Source organism: Zootoca vivipara, chromosome 3 (assembly GCF_965207765.1).
Source record: "Zootoca vivipara chromosome 3, rZooViv2.hap1.1, whole genome shotgun sequence".
NCBI lineage: Eukaryota > Metazoa > Chordata > Lepidosauria > Squamata > Lacertidae > Zootoca > Zootoca vivipara.
In genome coordinates, this window is record NC_142586.1 from 80,288,606 (window position 1) to 80,309,145 (window position 20,540).

The 20,540-nt window shown below is 38.6% G+C and overlaps 1 protein-coding gene and 1 long non-coding RNA gene across 10 annotated transcripts in view; one reads left to right on the plus strand and one right to left on the minus strand.

The window, feature by feature from the left end:
* Positions 1 to 20,540, plus strand: part of BIRC6 (baculoviral IAP repeat containing 6) — a 144,357-nt gene that overhangs the window by 108,824 nt on the left and 14,993 nt on the right. For all 9 annotated transcript variants that reach the window (XM_035108256.3, XM_035108258.3, XM_035108260.3 and 6 more), the window contains one exon: positions 19,412 to 19,622. In XM_035108256.3, coding sequence (XP_034964147.2) covers positions 19,412 to 19,622 — 211 coding nt within the window. The remainder of the gene's footprint in view (positions 1 to 19,411; positions 19,623 to 20,540) is intronic.
* LOC148686320 (uncharacterized) lies at positions 654 to 3,039 on the minus strand. The gene is made up of 2 exons (XR_015949095.1): positions 2,398 to 3,039; positions 654 to 1,383 (listed from the first exon to the last, which is right to left on the minus strand). It is a non-coding gene; the product is annotated as an uncharacterized LOC148686320 (long non-coding RNA).

Consider the following 20,540-nt stretch of genomic DNA (forward strand, 5'->3'; position numbering starts at 1 on the left):
CAGAAATAATAGTGGCCCAACAGCATAGCCCTATGCCTGTTTACTTAGAAGGAAATCCCAATGGGTTCAATCCAGATTAGTCCCAAGTAAGTGTGAATTTGATTGCAGCTTAAAGCTTGTATCCTTCCAAACTCCTCTACAATAACTTCCTTTGATTTATTCAATGGAATTTTAAGTATGTGAATCCAGGCCATAGGCAGTATGCAACTTGGAGAAAGAAGCTATCTGGTTTGGTTACTTACATGCAACTTAAAATTCCAATTAAATGAGTTGAATCCCGACTAAGTTAGTTAAACTTTAGTCCTATTTAAATAAATGGAACTTGCCACGTTGATTTCAATGGAAAACAAAGTTCACGTAACACAAGTTCCAGCTCATTGTATTTAAATTGAACACTTAGCTTAACACATAGCTTAAAGTGAACACTTTGTTCACTTTAAGCTATGAGAGAGCCTTTTAAAAAAATTAGGGTCATTTTTAAAAATGGATGAACCTTTCCAAAGAAATGCAAACTACATTTTGTAGTACAAATATTTTTAAATGTTCTCTTTTGTATAGAACATCTCTCACAGGCATGGGTGAAAAAATGATATCCAAAGGCAAAAATATTGACACGATTGTCAGCTATATAATGGTTAAAAGTATTGCTGGAGAATAGTCATTTAAAATTTTATTTACTCATAATACAGTACTTTACAGTGCTCTTTTTTTCTACACTTCATATATAGTTGTGTAAATTTTAGCACATAATGATAGTTTTAAAACGAACTGGACTCCTCCCACCCTGGTTGTCCACCTACACAGAGGTACATAGTCACATATCCAAAAGCATAATCGGGTCAAGTAAATAAAACATCTTGTAGGAAGGTTTTATGGCACCATTATCTTTTTTTTTAACCTGCTTATATATGCCTTGCATATTCATTGGCTGTAGAATGCCATATGCATCTCCAGTATTTGAGCTTTTGCAGTCATCAGTGAGAAGTTGAATATCTGTCATTTCTATAACTTAATAGTCTTAACTGGTTTCACAGACATGTTTTGCAGTCACTGCTCTTGTGCCTCTAAATAGGCACTTCTCACTGGAATGTGTTTGATAGACTCTATTTCCTGTTGGGCAGTGTTCACCAACCTTACTTGCCATTGCTGGTCTTTTTGCACTATGTGCTGCTCCGAGTTGCTAGAAAACCATCAAAGTGTTGTGTAGATGTAAACAAAAACAATTACAAATAGATTAAGCACTGTTCCAATGATTCCCAGCAGAGCTAAAACAGATTCCTCCTTTTCCTCACTCTCTTCTTGCCTTTTTACGTCTTCTAGTGTTGTGATGGCAGAGCTCCTCATTTTTCCTGCAAATGTCTTCACCAGTGTTCCTACAGCTGGCTAAAAGGGAGAAGAAAATATTACTCCACATAGTAACTTGGAATTGGTTCACTCTCTCTCTTTCTCTCTTCCACACACCCTTGGTCACTTGCCCCCTCCCCTCCTCAGTCTCTCTATGTGTCTATACTGTTATAGTGTAGCATTTTGTTTTTCACAGAATGATTTCAATTAGGTTTGTTGCAGGATGATTTCAATTAGGAACCTGTACCTGCTCTGCTTTAATACAGCTGTGCTTCCTATTCTAAGAAAGTTGTTATCAGTTGTCTCTCCACTGATAGCCCAATAACTGGAAATAGCCAGGTGTTTATATATCTTTATGATAGGATATTGAAGTGCAAATTTCCTAATGTAGAAATAGTAAGTGTCGTTAGTCTTACTTGTGAAAAAGTAGGCTAGTTTTAATAGGCTTTATAAATCCCCACAATTGTGTGCTTCTAGAACAAACACAAAATACAGATTGCATGCAATCCCCCTAAAAGAAAAATACATCGTAAAGATGTTTTCATGTGATACGTTATAGCGTTAGAAAGGCTTGGAAAGTATGTGTCTTGTGTGGAATAAATATCAGCCATTTGGTAAATTGTCTGTTTTCTGTGATATTGAAATACATTTAAGCTGCATCATGTACACATTTACCTGAAGCCTCTTGAACTCAGTAGGGCTTTCTTCTGAGTGTGTGACTGTGCTGTAGTTAAAGCTTTTAGCTGCATAGTTCTGCCTATAATCTTAATGTGTTTTGGTATCAAGTGTGCAATTTTACTTATTTGCTGTCTGTTGCCTTTAAATGTTACTGTTGAAAAATTTTGTTAGTGTGGTCAGAATGTTATGCCTAATGGTTGTGCATGTTTACACACTTAACATTCAGAAAGACATTCTATGTTACAACGGTCTTGGCTTCTCCTGAAGTCTCATGGATCTTTTTATTATTACCATTGCATTTAAAGGTAAAATGCTGGCAGCAATCAAAATAAATAAACTCATTTGTGAATAAAGATTTTTAAAAGCCTCTCTTACCCTACATTGCATCAGGAATAAAATCTCATCAGACATGCTGCTTACTCCTCACTGCAGTGGAGAAACAGCCTTATCTTCATGGAAGGCTGTTCTTTTCACTCAAAGCAGAAATTATATGCATGCATGAACAATTTCTTGATAGATTAATCTGTGGATGCGATAATATTACAAAATCTTCCGAGAAATGTAGGCGTTATTTTGGTTATCCACTGAAACGATGCGTTGTTAGTAAAGAAACCTCTGCTCTGCATATCCAGGTTGTATGTTTCTTCCCTGTTTAAATATTGAATTCTTCCATAAGATGAAACATTTTCTGTGCAAACAGTGATTGTACCATTAAGGCTCCAGTTAAAATTTAATCTCCCACTTCTTGTCCTGTATATGTAGCTGTTCCCCAAGACATTCCAATGGAATGGTCGTTTGACATCTTCTCGACGTGGGTAACTCTCTGAATATGTTTCTCTCGTGTAGCTGAGTTGTAAATCCAAATGTAGCAGATATTAGTCTGTTTACATTTTTGTCCAGAAGGAAGGAAGTTTCTTGTTTGCTCTGGGGTTAGGAGTGTAGCACACCTGCATTCAAAGCATCTAACAAATAATTCCAAGGCATTCTTCGGAGCATTGCATAACTTAGCAGCCAGTCAAATCTGAGGAGTGGAATGACAGTGGCTTCAGTTGCATGCTGTAGTGAGTGGTGACATTGATTAAACATGCAGTTGGCACTTGCTGAATAAAGAACAAGCTACAAGTCACCCTTGCAGACAGTGAATTGCATAACAATACACGGTGGTTCTGCTGTTTCATTGTCAGGCCAGTCACATTTTAATCCAGTAACAACTGTGAAAGTGTACTGTGTAGAATAAAGCCAGGTTAGCTGTGTGTCAGGGTTTTCTGACAGTGTGCTCTGTTACAAATAGATGACATTACGGCATTCATGCTGAAACAGGCTGGCTGGGTGCTGTTTTTTTTTTGTCCCTTTCATTCTGCTTCTTGTAGGCTATTGTTTTGGGATGGAATTTCCTTTTAATGTGCATTTATTCCTCTCCTGTGCTCTACCCGAAGAATACAGGTCAGTGTGAACATTGTCAACATAATACAATTTACAAAAGAAAATGTTCGCCATCTATTGTGGTAGGAAGCAATAACTTGAAATAATTTGGTGTATGAATTCTGGATCTAAGTGTTTTTCAGGCTGGTGTGTGAGATTTGTCTGTAATACTTGTTCAGTATTTTTTTCTTTGAGTATTTATAGTTAACTTTTGTAGGTGGCTATCTCACTGGAAGGCATTTCAGTATTTATTCATTAACAGATACATGGAGATTGCTATTGAATGAAAACTGTTTGCTTGCATGCAGTGTCTGTGTGATGTACAACTAGCTTCCCTTGTCTACAGATGTGTTCTTTCTCTGAACATTTTTAGGAGGGGCTCCTCCCAGGAAAATCTTGTGGTTCCTGTGATTTTCCTTTTAAAGGAATTAAAAGCCTCAAAAGGTGTATGCGGAATAAAAGAATAGTGTTGCTGTTTAAAACTTGATATGTAACAGAGTCCGCAATAAAATGGAAACATATTCTAAAACTGCAGTACTAATAGTATGGCCTTCTTCAATGTAAAGCAACACATTTTTTTATATTACTGACATTCTTAATACTAACTAAGCTTGGCATGAAGAATCTTAAGACATTTTTATGTCCAAAACCAACTGGGGAAATGGTATTGAGACATGTGTTATTGTTTACATGACTTGAGTTCCATCATATATCCTATTCCTATTTTCAAAAGAGGGTGTATGTTCAAGCATGAGTACTGAAACAGAATCCATATGTTGATCTGTATGTGGTTGATTCCTGCAAAACAAGCCTCTTTAAAATATGCTTTAAAAATACATGGAATTTAAATGCATGTAAGGAATTATCAACAGTTGCCTGGTATATATGTTTATTGGCTAGAAATAATATTTTATTTTGGAAAGAATTTAAGTAATATCCTTATAATAAATCAGTCAGCATCCTGTTCTGTAATACAAATCGATTGTGAAATAGCAAAGAAGTCTCCAGGTACCAATATGAAACTTGAATTTCCAGACCTGAATGCCTCTATTCTTGATCTATTTTAATTCGATTTACTGGTAAAAACAAAAACAAAACCCCCAGTATATTTAGCCTGATCTGTCTTCAGCCATATATCTGAGTTCTCTGGAATCCAAAAATGTGCGTGGTTGATCAAAATAATCAATTTACTATTTCAAGCCTTGGTAAAGTCAGATATCAATATTGTTCAAGTTAAATGTACATGTTTAACATTTAGGTAAATAATATTTGTTCTTGAACTCCTAAAGCAGCATGCAGAGCTATAAAAACAGACAATCCCTGCCCTCAAGCTTGCAATCGGAAAAGATATAGCACAAAAGGCAAATGGATTGGAAAAGAGAAGGAAATAAGCAAATTTAAGTACCAGTTCTTGGGTGCCAGTGTCTGCTGGAATTTTAACAGTTCAAGGAGAACAGGAGCCAAAAGTTTCTGGTCTGGCCCTGAATCCTTTTTCTTCCCTGCTCTGCTGCAGCTTGATGGAATGCCAGGTGACAATTGATGAGGGATGGAAGTGGAAGTGGCTTATCAGCTAAACTGCCGATATTGGTAGCTCTGCATCTCCCACTGCTCAATTAATAACTACTGTTATTTCCTCTTAAAAGCAATAGTAATTTACTATTACTGAATGAAGAAATACATAAGTGACTCTCTCCCCCCCCCAATAGCCTCTGTTGGCAGTGGTTATCTTGATGGAGAATTGTTTGATGTTTTCTGTTCCTAAATTGAGCACATCTTCCTACCCACCATACTCTGCAACTTTTCTATGTGAAGGGACTGCTAACGTCAACAACAGCATCTTATACAGGCTTGTTTACATAATGAAAAGGCAATCTATGATTTCATAGAATCACAGAGTTGGAAGAGACCACAAGGGCCATCCAGTCCAACCCCCTGCCGAGCTAGAAACACCATCAAAGCATTCTTGACATATGCCTGTCAAGCCTCTGCTTAAAGACCTCCAAAGAAGGAGACTCCACCACACTCCTTGGTAGCAAATTCCACTGCCGAACAGCTCTTACTGTCAGGAAGTTCTTCCTAAAGTTTAGGTGGAATCTTCTTTCTTGTAGTTCGTGTCCCCTTCTCTGGAGCAGCAGAAAACAACCTTTCTCCCTCCTCTATATGACATCCTTTGATATATTTGAACATGGCTATCATATCACCCCTTAACCTTCTCTTCTCCAGGCTAAACATACCCAGCTCCCTAAGCCGTTCCTCATAAGGCATCGTTTCCAGGCCTTTGGCCATTTTGGTTGCCCTCTTCTGGACACGTTCCAGCTTGTCAGTACTGTATCCTTCTTGCACTGCGGTGCCCAGAACTGGACACAGTACTCCAGGTGAGGTCTGACCAGAGCAGAATACAGTGGTACTATTACTTCCCTTGATCTAGATGCTATACTCCTATTAATGCAGCCCAGAATTGCATTGGATTTTTTAGCTGCTGCATCACACTGCTTACTCATGTCAAGTTTGTGGTCTACCAAGACTCCTAGATCCTTTTCACATGTACTGCTCTCAAGCCAGGTGTCTCCCATCCTGTATTTGTGCCTTTCATTTTTTTTTTGCCCAAGTGTAGTACTTTACATTTCTCCTTGTTAAAATTCATCTTGTTTGCTTTGGCCCAGTTGTCTAATCTGTTAAGGTCATTTTGAAGTGTGATCCTGTCCTCTGGGGTATTTGCCACCCCTCCCAATTTGGTGTCATCTGCAAACTTGCTCAGGATACCCTCAAGCCCATCATCCAAGTCATTGATAAAGATGTTGAATAAGACTGGGCCCAAGACAGAACCCTGTGGCACCCCACTAGTCACTACTCTCCAGGATGAGAAGGAGCCATTAATGAGCACCCTTTGGGTTCGGTCAGTCAGCCAGTTACAAATCCACTGAATGGTAGCATTGTCTAGCCCACATTTTACCAGCTTCTTCACAAGAATATCATGGGGCACCTTGTCAAAGGCCTTGCTGAAATCAAGATAGGCTACATCCACAGCGTTCCCTTCATCTAGCAGGCTTGTAATTCTGTCAAAAAATGAGATCAGATTAGTCTGACATGACTTATTTTTCAGAAACCCATGCTGACCTTTAGTGATCACAGTGTTTCTTTCTAGGTGCTCACAGACTGTTTGCTTAATGATCTGCTCTAGAATCTTTCCTGGTATTGATGTCAGGCTTACTGGGCAGTAATTGTTTGGGTCCTCTCTTTTCCCCTTTTTGAAAATAGGGACAATATTTGCCCTCCTCCAGTCTGCTGGAACTTCGCCTGTTCTCCAGGAATTTTCAAAGATTATTGCCAGTGGTTCTGAAATCACCTCTGCCAGTTCTTTTAATACTCTTGGATGTAGTTCATCTGGCCCTGGAATTTTAGCCTCCCCTTTCTATATTTCAGATATAATGTAAGACTACGATACACAATAAGATTTCAGAAGTCACACTAAACTTAGCGTGACAAAAATAAGTCGTCGCGAGCCTGACACTTACGCACTGCCCCAGCACAAGTTATGTTGCTGGTTTTGCTTAGCTATAGCTTGTCTTGTTACCCAAGTCAAAGTATGATTAACGTTTGAAAGTAGTTCACTTCAAACTCTTGACTTGACTTAGCATTAGCCACAGTTTATCATTTGAATGGCATGATAAACTGTGTTTAATGAAAATCAGGAGGGGAAGCATATGAGCATATGAGTGTGATTTAGATTGACATCTCAACACCATCAGTATATCAGTTTGTTACTTTTTAAATAAAAGCAACAACAGTTCTCCAAATATAAGCTCTTTCACACACCCCTTTTTTTGAGCCACAAGGCTCTCCCCTTTTATCTAGAGCAGGTATTGACAAACCAACCATGCATTTTTTTAACCTTTTACCATATACTTGCATGGTGGTAGTGCTCCTGTTCTGATTCACCTTGGATCATGCTGCAACCCATCCTTCCATCTTCTAAGTTGCTAAAGGCCCAAGGACAATGCACTTAGATTTATTTATTTATTTATTTAAGTTTCTTTTCTGGGCAACACCATCCAACATGGCTTACAGCATTGGAGGGGAAACCCACAAGGATAATAATAATAAAAATAAATTTTTATTTATACCCCGCCCTCCCCAGTCAAAACCGGGCTCAGGGCGGCTCACACCAGTAAAATTACAATAAAACATAAAAAGCAACTGATTAAAATACAGATTAAAATACAGTATTCAAATTTAAAATTTAAATTTAAAATCCAGCCTAATTTTAAGTAGTCCATAAATCCAAGCCATGAGGGAGGAAAACACAGGGGTCAGACTAAGTCCAACCCAAAGGCCAGGCGGAACAGCTCTGTCTTGCAGGCCCTGCGGAAAGATGACAAATCCCGCAAGGATGACAACAACCTTTCATTTAAGAATTCATCTGGTTGCTGAATGATGAAATAGTTCAATGTACAACAGCTATTTAGCTATAACAGCCTGTTGAAGGACCTTTAACATTGTGACCTCATTTTAATTCATGGCAGTCCAAGATTACAGGTTAAATCTTGTGCAGCAATGTTGAATGAAGCCAATCAATTATCTACAAAGCAGCTAAAGCAGCATTTTGCAACTAAGGTAGCAAATAACCACCATCTTAAATAACAGCTGGAGCTGTATTTTTGTGACACTTTTGATACAATTAAAACTCTGATGAAATACCTTCTACGATAGACAAAGGAAATATTTTTGTAAATATAGTCAACCCCATCCAAACATTTGTTTTGTTGTTGTTTTACAAGCAAAGCACATGTTTCTCGATATAACTTTGACATCCAACAGACCATTATTACTATGGTGTTTGTCCAGTTTTAGTTCTTTATAAGTCATTTTAACCTTCTATAGATCCTAAGAACATATGTTAGCTTCTGTATAAAATCAGATATTTCCAGAACTTCAGGCAATATTTCATGTCATATGTACATCCAATCAAATGGATTCTATTACATGATTAGAGGAGTGATAAATTTATATCATGAACAGTGTATGTTGGGAAATCTGAATATTCTATTGATTATTCTAATGATTATAAGAGTGTACTGTGCAGACATTGCACATTTTCTTGTGTTGGGAAAATTAAGCAGTTGGAATTATTCAGCACTGACATGGGTAACTGTGTGCCAAAATTTGTAGGGTCCAACCAAGTGCAGTATGGTAGAGGATCAGAATGTGGTTTACCCGAAGAACTAAAACACAAAATACAGTGGAACCTCGGTTTATGAACACCTCGGTTTATGAATTTTCGGTTTATGAACGCCGCGGACCCATCTGGAACGGATTAATTAATTTTCCATTACTTTCAATGGGAAAGTTTGCTTCAGTTTATGAACGCTTCAGTTTATGAACAGACTTCCGGAACCAATTACACCCATGCTTCAGTTTATGAACGTTTCAGTTTAAGTACTCCGCGGACCCGTCTGGAACGGATTAATCCACTTTCCATTACTTTCAATGGGAAAGTTTGCTTTAGTTTATGAACGCTTACTCCGCGGACCGTCTGGAACGGATTAATTCACTTTCCATTACTTTCAATGGGAAAGTTCGCTTCAGTTTATGAACGCTTCAGTTTATGAACAGACTTCCGGAACCAATTGAGTTCATAAACCGAGGTACCACTGTAACATATTGTAGCAACGAACTTTAGACTGCAATACAAATTCCCAAGCCTATCATTAAAATATCTTCTATCTAGGTATCTTAGTTTTCTGTGTCTCTGTAAATCACACAAGGATCAATGAAGGCATAAATAAGGCATAGTTATTCTTACACTTTCATTGCTCACCTTAAATCTGTCTGGGCAACCACTCATCACAGTTCAAATGATTACAGTGCTCTTGCCAATCTGTCTCCTTAAATAACCACTTGCCAATAACCTCATTGTTGCAATAATCCATAGCTAATTTTCTAATATTTCTTGTACTTTAGATCTAATTATACCTTACTGAAGAGAATTATTGAATGGAGGAATTATTGAATGCCTATTTTTTAAAGAAGAATAAAGGGTGATTTAGATAAACTTGATGAGAAACAGTAAATTTTAAAAAAATGGAATGAAAAGGAATAATTGCCCAAATGCCTTTAGGCAGGGCAGGGCTGTGAATGTACTGCTGTTCCATGGGAGCACAGAATGTGATATTGAAAGTAGACTTCTGCTTTCAGTGAATCATTACTCTCATTTTTTGAAAGAAATAAAAAAGTTTCAAGTCCCTACCTATGATTGCTTGAAAATATGTGGACAAGGGCTGCTGAAATCTAAAAAAACCAGAGGAATTGCCAAATTAGAATTTCAGTAGTTGGGAAGAAGTGTTTCCATGCTCCTTCCCTTTTCTATGACATTGCAGAACGAAAAAGAATGCTAGCCATGTCTTTGAAACTAACAAGTCCCAGTTGTTGTCTTGCAAACAATAATTTGATTGCCATTTTCAGAATCGAGCAATTGTTAAAATAATCAGTAGTAAAAAGAGACACATCTATAGTACTATATTTTTCTAGAAACTGTAGAGACATTGGTTACAGCACCATGTTTACTTTACTTTACCAGAATTCTTAATTGAAGTTTTTAAAGGAATATAAAATGATTGCAGCGTTGTCTTATTAAATGGTTCCAGAGTCCTTCCTTATGATGGCAGAAGGGCATTCACCTCACCTAGCTTTTTACTCAACGTTTTGATATTAAAATTGTAATATAGTGGCATTTTTGGCACAGATAGAGCTGCTAAGCTATCTGAAAAGAATGAAAATGTTTCCTTCCTTCTTTTTTCTTTTTCTCTATTCGATAAATGATGCCCCACCTATCTTGTACAGAGTTCTCTGGGCAAGCTCTTCTTTCAAAAGCAACAGGACTACAGAGTGTTAATTAGACATTTCATAAAAGACTAGCCTCCGGTTGTTGCTTAAATAGAAAAAGCAAAAGGCAGTAGAGCGTGAAGTATTTGGAACTGACACTACAGCCTCTAGCTTAGACTATGGTTACAGGTAGGTAGCCGTGTTGGTCTGGATCGAAGTAAAATAAAAAAATTCCTTCAGTAGCTACAGCATTCAGGTCTTTAAGGTGCTACTGAAGGAATTTTTTTATTTAGCTTAGACTATGTTCATATATCGTATGTTTGAAAAGGTGCAGTAAGGAAGCAGAGATCAGGAAAGGCTGCAATTCTGAATTATTTGGAAACAGGAAACAGAAGCTTGACATTTGTTAAGAAACGTATTTTCTGAAGTGCTAAATATTTGGCTGTTCTTATAGAACAAGATTACTATTAAACACTAATAAAATAACAAAAACTGTGCTATCTTTCCTTCTTAAGTACTATGGTCACCATTTTAAATCTTTGGCGTGTTAATGGGATTTTCAGGGATCTAATTAACTAACAGACCCTAAGGGTTTCAGGCTCATTAGCATTATTGGTTCATGACTATGAAGTCCTCAAGAATGACTGAAGTTATCACATAGTATTCAGTGGATGGCACAGTTGCTCCAGAAAGATGCTCTTTGGAGATTTGCTTTGCTTTCCATAGCACATGTTCTTGTATTTTTTTTAGTATTAGGAATGAATGCCTAACTTAATTTTTGTTTTGTTTGCTTTGGTAAATGTGGATTGTGATGCTTATGCCTTTTGGCACTTGTGGAACAGAGACTTTTAAAGAAACCAATCTCTTTTCATTTCATACTTAATTCACTCAAAAATGGTTTTCAGATGAGGCTGGCTTTTCGTACAGCAATGTTGACGGAGATGTGCAACATTCTGTTAAACAGCATTCAGGTTTTTGAGAATTTTTTCCTGTTTAAAAGCCTCATCCAAAGCATTGCCTTGACTGTTTGCTATAGTTGTATGAATTCTATAGAATCTAGTGACCTTCCAAGGTTAACCCCACCCCCAATTCTAGGAAACCTTTTACTTCTCCACAAAAGTGGTGGTCCTGTAAATTTCATAGGTGGGTGTAAAACTCTAAACTTCTTTTGCACCCTGAATTTCCTCCCCAAAGATTTACCTGTGCAGGCTTGACAGCACAAGCGGGAAAGACTCTGAAAGAGTGAATTAGGGCACGTGACAAGGTTTCCCATCTGCTCTTTCAGACTACTTCCAACACACTGACAGTATACACAATTGATGCATAAAGAATGCCTCTAATGTCAATCAGTTCTCCCGAAATTCTCAGAAATATCACACCTCAACGTTTGTGGAGTGCTTTTGTATTGTGAAAACCAGCCGTGATTTTTCAAAACATCCCTGTGCGATGCCTGCTGCTTTGACTGAAATTCAGGAGCAGCCATGAAACCTGACCCCAGATTATTAGCGGCTCTGGATTTTATTGGGTGGGTGGGTAGCACTTAGTGTTTTTTGCTTTTATTTATGACATTTATACCCAGCTCTTTTATACCTTTATGCAAAAAGGCTCTCAGAGCCGCTTAGAAAAATCAATACTGTGGTGGCTCCCACCCTTGGGCTCGCAATCTAAAGATGTGACAAAACAAGGAAAAAGGAATAGGAGGGAGCAGTTATACAGTTCTGTCTGTGTAGATTTCTGGCCACCTAGAAGAGCAGCAAATATTGGCAGTTCTGGGTGATAAATAGCAGTCCTTCCTGGAGCCAGAGCAGGTGACAACATCCAGGTCAGGAGGACAGAGCAGCTCTTGCCCCACATCTCTTCCCTCAGAAAGCTAACTTGATGCCTATTAGAATCCGCACAGGAGGAGGTTAAATTATCCAAGGGGACCAGAACCTGAGTGTAGGGTGGGGAAGTGCGTTGCATTGTTCTAGGGTGGAAGTTTTGCCTTGGAAGCTCTCCTTTGCTGAGACTGCACACTTTATTTATCATGTTTCAAAGTTGCCTTCAACACCTAAATGATAAAAAGGTGGGAATTAAATCTGCAAGAAAAAAATAGTATAAATAAGGTTGTATGTGGTACAGGGACTGGATTGAATCAAAAAATAAAAAGATGGGGAACAACGCATTCATCGCAGGTATAATTCACTTTACACTCTTTACGTCAAACTTGACATTACAGTGAATGTATACGGCTGGCACTGAAAATGGCACCCCATAGTCCCAACTTGCCTCGTGTTGTTAAGTCTGTTTTTTTTTTTTGCATTTGTATAACACCCACAGCCAGTTATTACAGTTAAATGTAGTGGGAGCAAGGAAGTTCAGAACATCCTGTATTGGGGCAGAAAAAGATTTCTGATGTGGGTTTGGGCAGCATCTGCTTATCATTTAGTAGTTTATAACTTATGAGTTGGTTGTGAGTTATGAGTGGAATAGTGAATAGAAGAAAGGAAAAGAGGTTTCAACACCCAGTGTAGCTGGTGGAAGATGTGAGAATTATTTTTTAGACTTAACTTCCCATCAATTCTGTCTCTTTTATGTTATTTTTTTAGCATAATAGGTGATACTTCATGATAACCATTGTTTGCCTTATTTTCCATTTTGGTTCCATATGCTCTGTTCATCCTGTTCTTTGAGGATATACATTTCAGTGGTACAAAAGGTTTTTTTATTGTTATCCATAGCCAATTAAGCTATGTTAAATGGTTTGGAAAAAGAATTTAGAGCTGCTCAATATTATCTATTTCATGGTCCATTAGGCTTGGTTATTCTTAGTTTGGAGTCTCCTGGAATGTTCAGGAGAGCAAAAGAATGGTTATGTTTAGAGATGTCTTCTTCTGATGTATTGTTGAAAGCAGTGTTCCTGTTCTTACTGTTATCTTTAATATACTTTTGTCAAAACTGGTATAAATATCCAAGATTAAATGTAGTGTACTGTCAGTCCTACAGTGAATGAGGAAATAATTATGTAAGAAATATTTTTATTATATCAGGTAATGTGTAGCTTCAGCCCAACTTCTTTATTATCTTCAGCAGTTCCTGAATGTAAGTGTGCTGGCAAGCTTTGTAAGATACTAAAGCTCCTTAAAAAATAATAATTCTATTTCTATAGTGAAATAAAAATACTAAGTACACTGGTGCCTCATGATGGGAGTTAAATTGAAGTTTTTAAAAAACCTTAAATTGCCATGGTACTGTGCTATAAAGGACAAGAAAGAAGCCATTTGCATGAATTGCTATATCTACCATTTAGATAATTTTTTTCCAGCAGACAGGCTGTTCAGATTTTTATTTTGTATTAGTTAAGGCTGTGTTCCAACTTCTTCCTCCATCCCTCCAGCTAAATTGTTAGACTTTAATGAATGTGCTGTTTTTGAAAGAATGTTGTGTTTCGTGGGGGCTTGGATTCTGTGCAGCAGTGCTATAACAACTGAGTTGTGGAACTCCCTTCCTACAGAGGTGCACCTTTCAATTCCATTATACAGCTTTCAGCAGTTGTTGAAGATGGCACCTGATCACCCTGGCTTTTGACACTTGAGATGTGTATTTTTAGGACCCACCTCATTTTTGTAATTTTATGTTGTTTTAAACTGTTTACAATATTGTGTTTTAATATTAATGTTGTGTTTTAATTGTTGTAACCTGCCCTGGGACCTTAGGGTGGGTAATAAATAACAATAGTAGTATTCACAGGTACTACTGATTTTTGCTTGCCTTGCATATTCAAGTGTATGGATATAGCTGAGATGTGTTTGTGTGAAATAAGCAATGCAGCATTCTACTAAAGCTAGCATACGGTAGGTCAGAAAAGAAGGCACATTCTTATGGCTGGCATCCTTTCATATTAACCAGCTCACTGCCACCAGGGTCTCTCCTTATAGAAAGACACATACAGACAAGCCCACTGATTGAGATTCTTGGTAGTTCCAGTAAAGTTTGGCTGGATTCATTCAAGGTATATCACTGCACATAATATGAATGATTTCCCATGTTTCTGGCAGCAGCTTACTTCCTGGTTTTTGGAATACTTTACATATGAACTTTTAGGAAACGATCAACTTGTATCCAGGAAAGTCCTTATGCTTGTGGAAGAACTTCTGCTTGAACAATGGGACTCATCCCTCTGCACAGACATATCCCCCCCCCCAAAAAAAACCACACCATGTTCTGGAGGCTTCTGGGAAAATCCAGGAGAGATTTGCAAGGACACATAGAACAAGGAAAGGGAGAAAATGTTCCTTGCGTGAACAGAAGCTATTTCATGAATGTGATCACTTTATTGGATACAGCCCCTAGTTTTAATCTTGAAGAATCTAGGAATGTCATTTGAGTCATTCCTAAATCTAACTGGAAAAGTCTGAAACCATTGAGGGCTTTATATACCAACAATAGCAAATTTGCAATCTGTGCAGATCTCTGAGCAGAGGTGTTACATGCTGACGGGGTGTCTCATGTCATCAACCATGCTGCAGCATTATGTAGTACAAATTGTGCAAACCAGCCCCATGTGACAACAGCAATTGCCTCCCCCCCCCATTGGACAAGAAGACCAATGTTAAACACTAGGTTGGTACTAGTTCTTGCCATTTATTTAGTGCCAACTATGTGCTAAGCCACAATCACTGCTCCACCACTTAGTGTTAGGGCTTGAGTGATGTGGTGTTTTTGAAATTATGTATGTTTTATGTGTCTTAAAGTTCACACACACACACACACACACACACACACACACACACATATATATATATATATATATATATATATATATATATATATATATATAGTTTGTGTCTCCTGAATTTTGTAACTGGATTTAATAAAGAGTTGCTTTCATATAGCATTCTAAATTATGCACCTCAAATGAATGTGTATCTAAAGGCCAGATTTTGTGCCATAAATCAGCATTAATTAAATAGTCTAAAAGCAGGAAGCAAGAAAGGTGACTGTGAAATCTGGACCATAGCGGAATTGACATTGAGAACCCTGAGTTCTTGAGAGCTGTCTTGCTTCTGAAGCCTGAGTATCAATCCAGCACGGTTTTCATTATGACATTTGCTGGTGTAGCAAGGCTGAACCGTGAAGAAGGAGACAGATTAGCAAGCAACAGATGTGGACAGGGATGCTATGTTTATCTTAGGGAGCTGTCAGTTAGCAATAATGATTCAAACAGAAACAGTATCTTGGAAATGAACAGCCTCATGTAATTTAAAATGTGTAATAAATCACATGTAAATAGAATGAAAAAAAGTTTAGAAAGTCTTACCCGTTTCCAAAGGGCATGAAGCAGCACACAGCAACCTATCAACTGTAGTCATCACAATGTGTTTTCTTCTTTCAAGGGCAAGTATAAAGAAAATAAAGACAGATTTCATAATGCCAAATAAAGGTGCCCTAGGGACGTGAGTAGCATTGTGGTCTAAACCACTGAGCCTCTTGGGCTTGCCGATCAGAAGGTCGGCGGTTCGAATCCCTGCAATGGAGTGAGCTCCCATTGCTTGGTCCCATCTCCTGCCAACCTAGCAGTTTGAAAGCACACCAAAAGTGCAAGGCACCACTCCAGCAGGAAGGTAAACAGCGTTTCCGTGCGCTGCTCTAGTTTCGGTGTTCCGTTGTGCCAGAAGCGGCTTAGTCATGCTGGCCACATGACCCAGAAAAACTGTCTGCGGACAAACGCCGGCTCCCTTGGCCTGTAAAGCGAGATGAGCGCCGCAACCCCAGAGTCGTCTACGACTGGACTTAACTGTCAGGGGTCCTTTACCTTTACCTTTTTAGTGACAGGAAGAACTATCAACAATGAGTAAGATTTGCCTAGTTTTAATGCTTTCTAGAACTTTATTTCTAGAAAATTGCACGTTTACGGGCAGCTTTCCAATGCATTTGCTTCAACCATTTCACTAAAGAAGGCCATGGGGTGCAGTGACTGGAGTGCTGGACAAGGCCTGGGAGGCTTAGGTTCAAATCCCCACTACGTGATGAAGGTTCATGGGTGACCTTTGGCCAGTCATTCTCTTTCAGTCTAACCTACATCATCGGAAGGCTCTTAAGGACTGCTGCTGCTGTTGCTGCCCAGGAGGACTGCCTGCTGAGGGCCTGAAGGGCCCTGTCCTCGCCTCCCTCCACCTGGCTTGGGGCAGGGCCTGACAGGCTTCACAAGGCCTGTGGCGGCTGCTCAGCAGAGAGGGCTCCTCTTTTAAATTGTTTTTAATTTTTATCTGTGTTGTTTTAAATGAGACCATCTTTGCTGTGAGCCCTGGAAGACCTGCACCCTGCCTTGCTGGCCTTTTCCCATCTGGCTTGGGAGAGTGGAGTGCTGACTGACTCCAGCTACAAAAGCTGAGGCTGTTGAACAGATGCTTGGGCTGGAGTATTTATGGGAGGTTGAGAGAGCTTGTGGGTGTTCTATATTGTCCTCGTTGTTAGGAGACTTGGTTCATCAGAGACCATTTACCTTCGGCTGCACATAAAGAGAATTGAGCATTAGGTCGAGATGCATTGCTTTTAAAAATTACCAGCATTTGAATTGCCGGTTCAAGAGCTTTCTCTAATAAATTTCATTTATGTGTTTTTATAAACAAAGCAAAAACAAAACAAAACCTTGACTTGTACCTAGTCTCTTCAGCAGAGGGTACTGCGCAGGTCATGACACCAGACAAGCTATATCCATGTAACAATTCCTGTTCAGTGTCTAAGTGAAATGTTGTGTTATGTCCCTATGGCAGCTATTGGTGCCAACAACGCTGTCTTGAAGTTTGAAATGTGTACACTGCTCCAAAAAGATTGCCAACCCCTGTTTCATTGTGAAACAGAAGGTGACTTCAAGATCAAATGTACTAATAAAATAGGAAGTGCTACTGACGGATTCAGCCTTTCTTGAAAATGGAGGTGGTTAGGCTTTTTTGTCCAGCCATAATGGTGTTAGGAACTAATTTACTTTTCCATGTTTCAAATTTGATCAGTGCCCTTCTCTAGGGATATAGAAGACTTTCTAATTTCTGAATATATTAACTACAGCTTTCGTCAACCCCTTCAAATTACTGGCAATTCCTTGTTCACATAAAGCTTAATCTGCTTTAAAAAAAATTATGTTGCAATACCTTGTACTTTATTTCAGATTTAATGCTGCTAACCTTAATTTTAATTGGTATTTACATAAGTAATGTAGATCTAGCAAAACAATGTTTCATGTAACAGTGTGTTTGCTTCTAAGATGTCTTCACAATGCTTATTTGTGTGAAGGTATGGGCTATTCATGTGAAGTAACAGTCCTACGGTATTGTAACTATTCATACTTTTTGTAGATATGGGGTCATTGCTTCCACTGGCATGTAAAGGTTTAGGAAATTGTACATGCACATGGATAGATTGGGATTCATAGTTTTAAATTATTTTGCTGTCTTCTAATGAGCACCATTTGCCTTTAGTGTATGAGCAGCTAAGAAGCTGCTCTCCAGATATTGTATAACTCCAACTTCTGTCACTCCCAGCCAGTATGGCCAATGGTTAGGAATAATGCCTGCTACGTGATGTGATGTGATACTGGCAATATATTGTTTTAAATAGTCAAAAAAGAAATAATATTTCTGTAGTATTCTGTTTTTAAAAAACGTAACCAAAACATGAATACATATAATGTTTCCACATAACACTAAGCCATGGGTTGTTTTAACTGTAGTTTAATAAATCACAAATATACAGATTGGCATGCAAGCCATGAATTCTTTCTCCATAATTTTGTTTTCAGGTGTTCTTCCCATGGTAAGGGTAGGTAGGGTGGGGTGGCCAAACAAGCCATGGTTAAGCAAGGCTGTTGGGTTCAGACAAATTTCCAAGCCATAATTAAAAGAAACCATGGTTCAGAAGTCAACAACAAGCCATGGCTTGTTGCCAGAAAATGTGTTTTGTGGCAACAGAGGGCAGTGTAAAGCCATGATTTGTTGTTGACCATAGTTAACCCAACTGAACAATCCCTCCAAATAACCAAAAATAACAACAGAATAAGAAAACCAGGCCTGTTCTCCTTGTGCAGAAGCAAAGTGTTGGATCACTTCATGGTGTTTGAAGGCCAGAAAGCCCCATGCGTAAATTGGCTGCTCCACTCTACCAAATAGTTTCATGCTCAGGCTTGATTGGAGGATAGCTGAGTTGATGGATAGGAGAAACAAGCCCCCTCTCTGGTCATTCTTTAGTTTGTCATGATTGCCTTTTCTGGGAACATATGATTCTACCATCTCATTTGGGCTTTTACCCCTTTGAACTGTTTGTTTCTAGGCCAAGACCACTGTTTTTGTTTTGTCTTACCTTGTCTTGATTATTACTCTGTCATCCGCAGAGGGAATTATTGCCACTCACTGTGATAATGTGTTTTTGTGTTCCTGAACTGAATTTCATTTACAAGCGAAGATTTTGTTAGGAACTGCCAAAAATGTTGCTTGTTAACTTCATCCTTTGTTCTCAAATGTGTGGCCAGCCTGATCTTGGGAATTTCCAAGGAAGAAAATTCTGTAATGTTCCTAAGTAGCATGTAGAAGACAGTTTCATGAGAATTGCTTCCTGATGTTTATCCTAAATCTGCATGACCACTTCTGTTCTCTAAATGGAAATGGTTCAGTATTGTCCAGCGTTGCATTTCTTAATCATCACTTCTCTCTACTTGAGAACATCCAGTTCTTCAAGCTGGTCCTCGTGTTTTCTCTGGACTGTAGTCCAGGGTGGTACTCTCTGGCTATGTGTACACCCAACTCCTATCAGCATGGCCAACAGTCAAGGAATATTGGAGTTGTAGTCAAAAACATCTGGAAGGCATTCTGGCGGCTACCTGTGATCTAGGTCACTATACCTATTGCCTATTCAACTTGCCAGCACCCTTGAACTAAGGTTCTCAAAATGTTTGGATACTCTTAATGGTTTTAAATGTTTTCAAATTTTCCTGATACTTCTAGATAGGATTCTATTTTTAAATATATTGTTTTGTTATTTTGTTACTTGCTGCCCCAAGTACCTTGGGGGGGGGCAGGAAAGAAATTTAGATAATGATAGGTAACTATTTCTGCTGCATAGGATTTATCTAGTTGGTTGGAATTTTAACCATGCTGTTTTTCCTCTTTCCTAGTTTTGGATATGGCCAGGCATGTTCCCTTGTACAGAGCTCTGTTAGAGCTTCTCCGAGCTATTGCTTCATGCACATCTATGGTGCCATTGTTGCTGCCTCTGTCTGGGGAAAACGGAGAAGAGGAAGAAGAGCAACTGGAGTCCCAGACTTCAGTTGGAACTTTGTTGGCTAAAATGAAGACGTGTGTTGATACTTACACTAACCGACTGAGGTATTTTCCTAACCTCATAGCATTTTAAGAAAGACCATATGTTACTATTTTCACTCAGAACTGTTCTCACTAAGGTTAGAAACTTGTATCTGCGCTGTACCACTTCTGACTGCAAGTTGGGATTCCCAAAATTAAATGCTTGTTTTTGGAAAATAAACACAGGTTTACCACATCATTGTCAACTAAATTAAAGTATATATTGTTTATTTCCTATCTTAAACACAGGTTGCAGTATGTATTTACTGGGGTGTATTGTAAATCAGATGCAAAAAAGGCATATCTTTTAACAAAAATTCTCTCACAGTTGTCCACATCTGACAGTCTTTTAACCAGTCTTCCTCATCCTGGGACTCTCCAGGTATTATTGGACTCTCAGCTCCCATCATCCCAGTTTATTATCCATGCTGACTGGGCAGATGGAAACTGGAGTCCAACAACATCTACAGGGTACCAGGTTTGAGAAGACAGCATTTAACCAAGGATCCCAGAGACCCCTTCTGCCTGGTGATATCTTGGTTTGCAGAGTTGGCAATCACCAAGTTTGCTTGCAGACTGGCCAAGTGCAGTAAATCTCTCGTGTCAAGACCCAGATCTGCAGCCAGATCTTCTATGACTATGAGCCTAGAAGCTGAGCAGCAAGTGCATGGCTTTTTACTAGTTCATATATAAAATGGTAAAATGAGAAACACCTAAGGTCTGCCAGGCTTTTGAAATAACACATGCACAATTTTGCTGTTAGGTCTGTTGACAAAGGTTGACACTGTTGATGTGAGACCATTTGTTGATGGAAGACGTGCCTGGCAACAGCAGAATTATAATTGCACTCCATTTTCCAGACATGTCTTCCACTGAGAAATTGGAGATTTCTCCAGAGGTCCCAGCAATATATTTTTTTTTGCAGCAAAAAATTCCATGTAT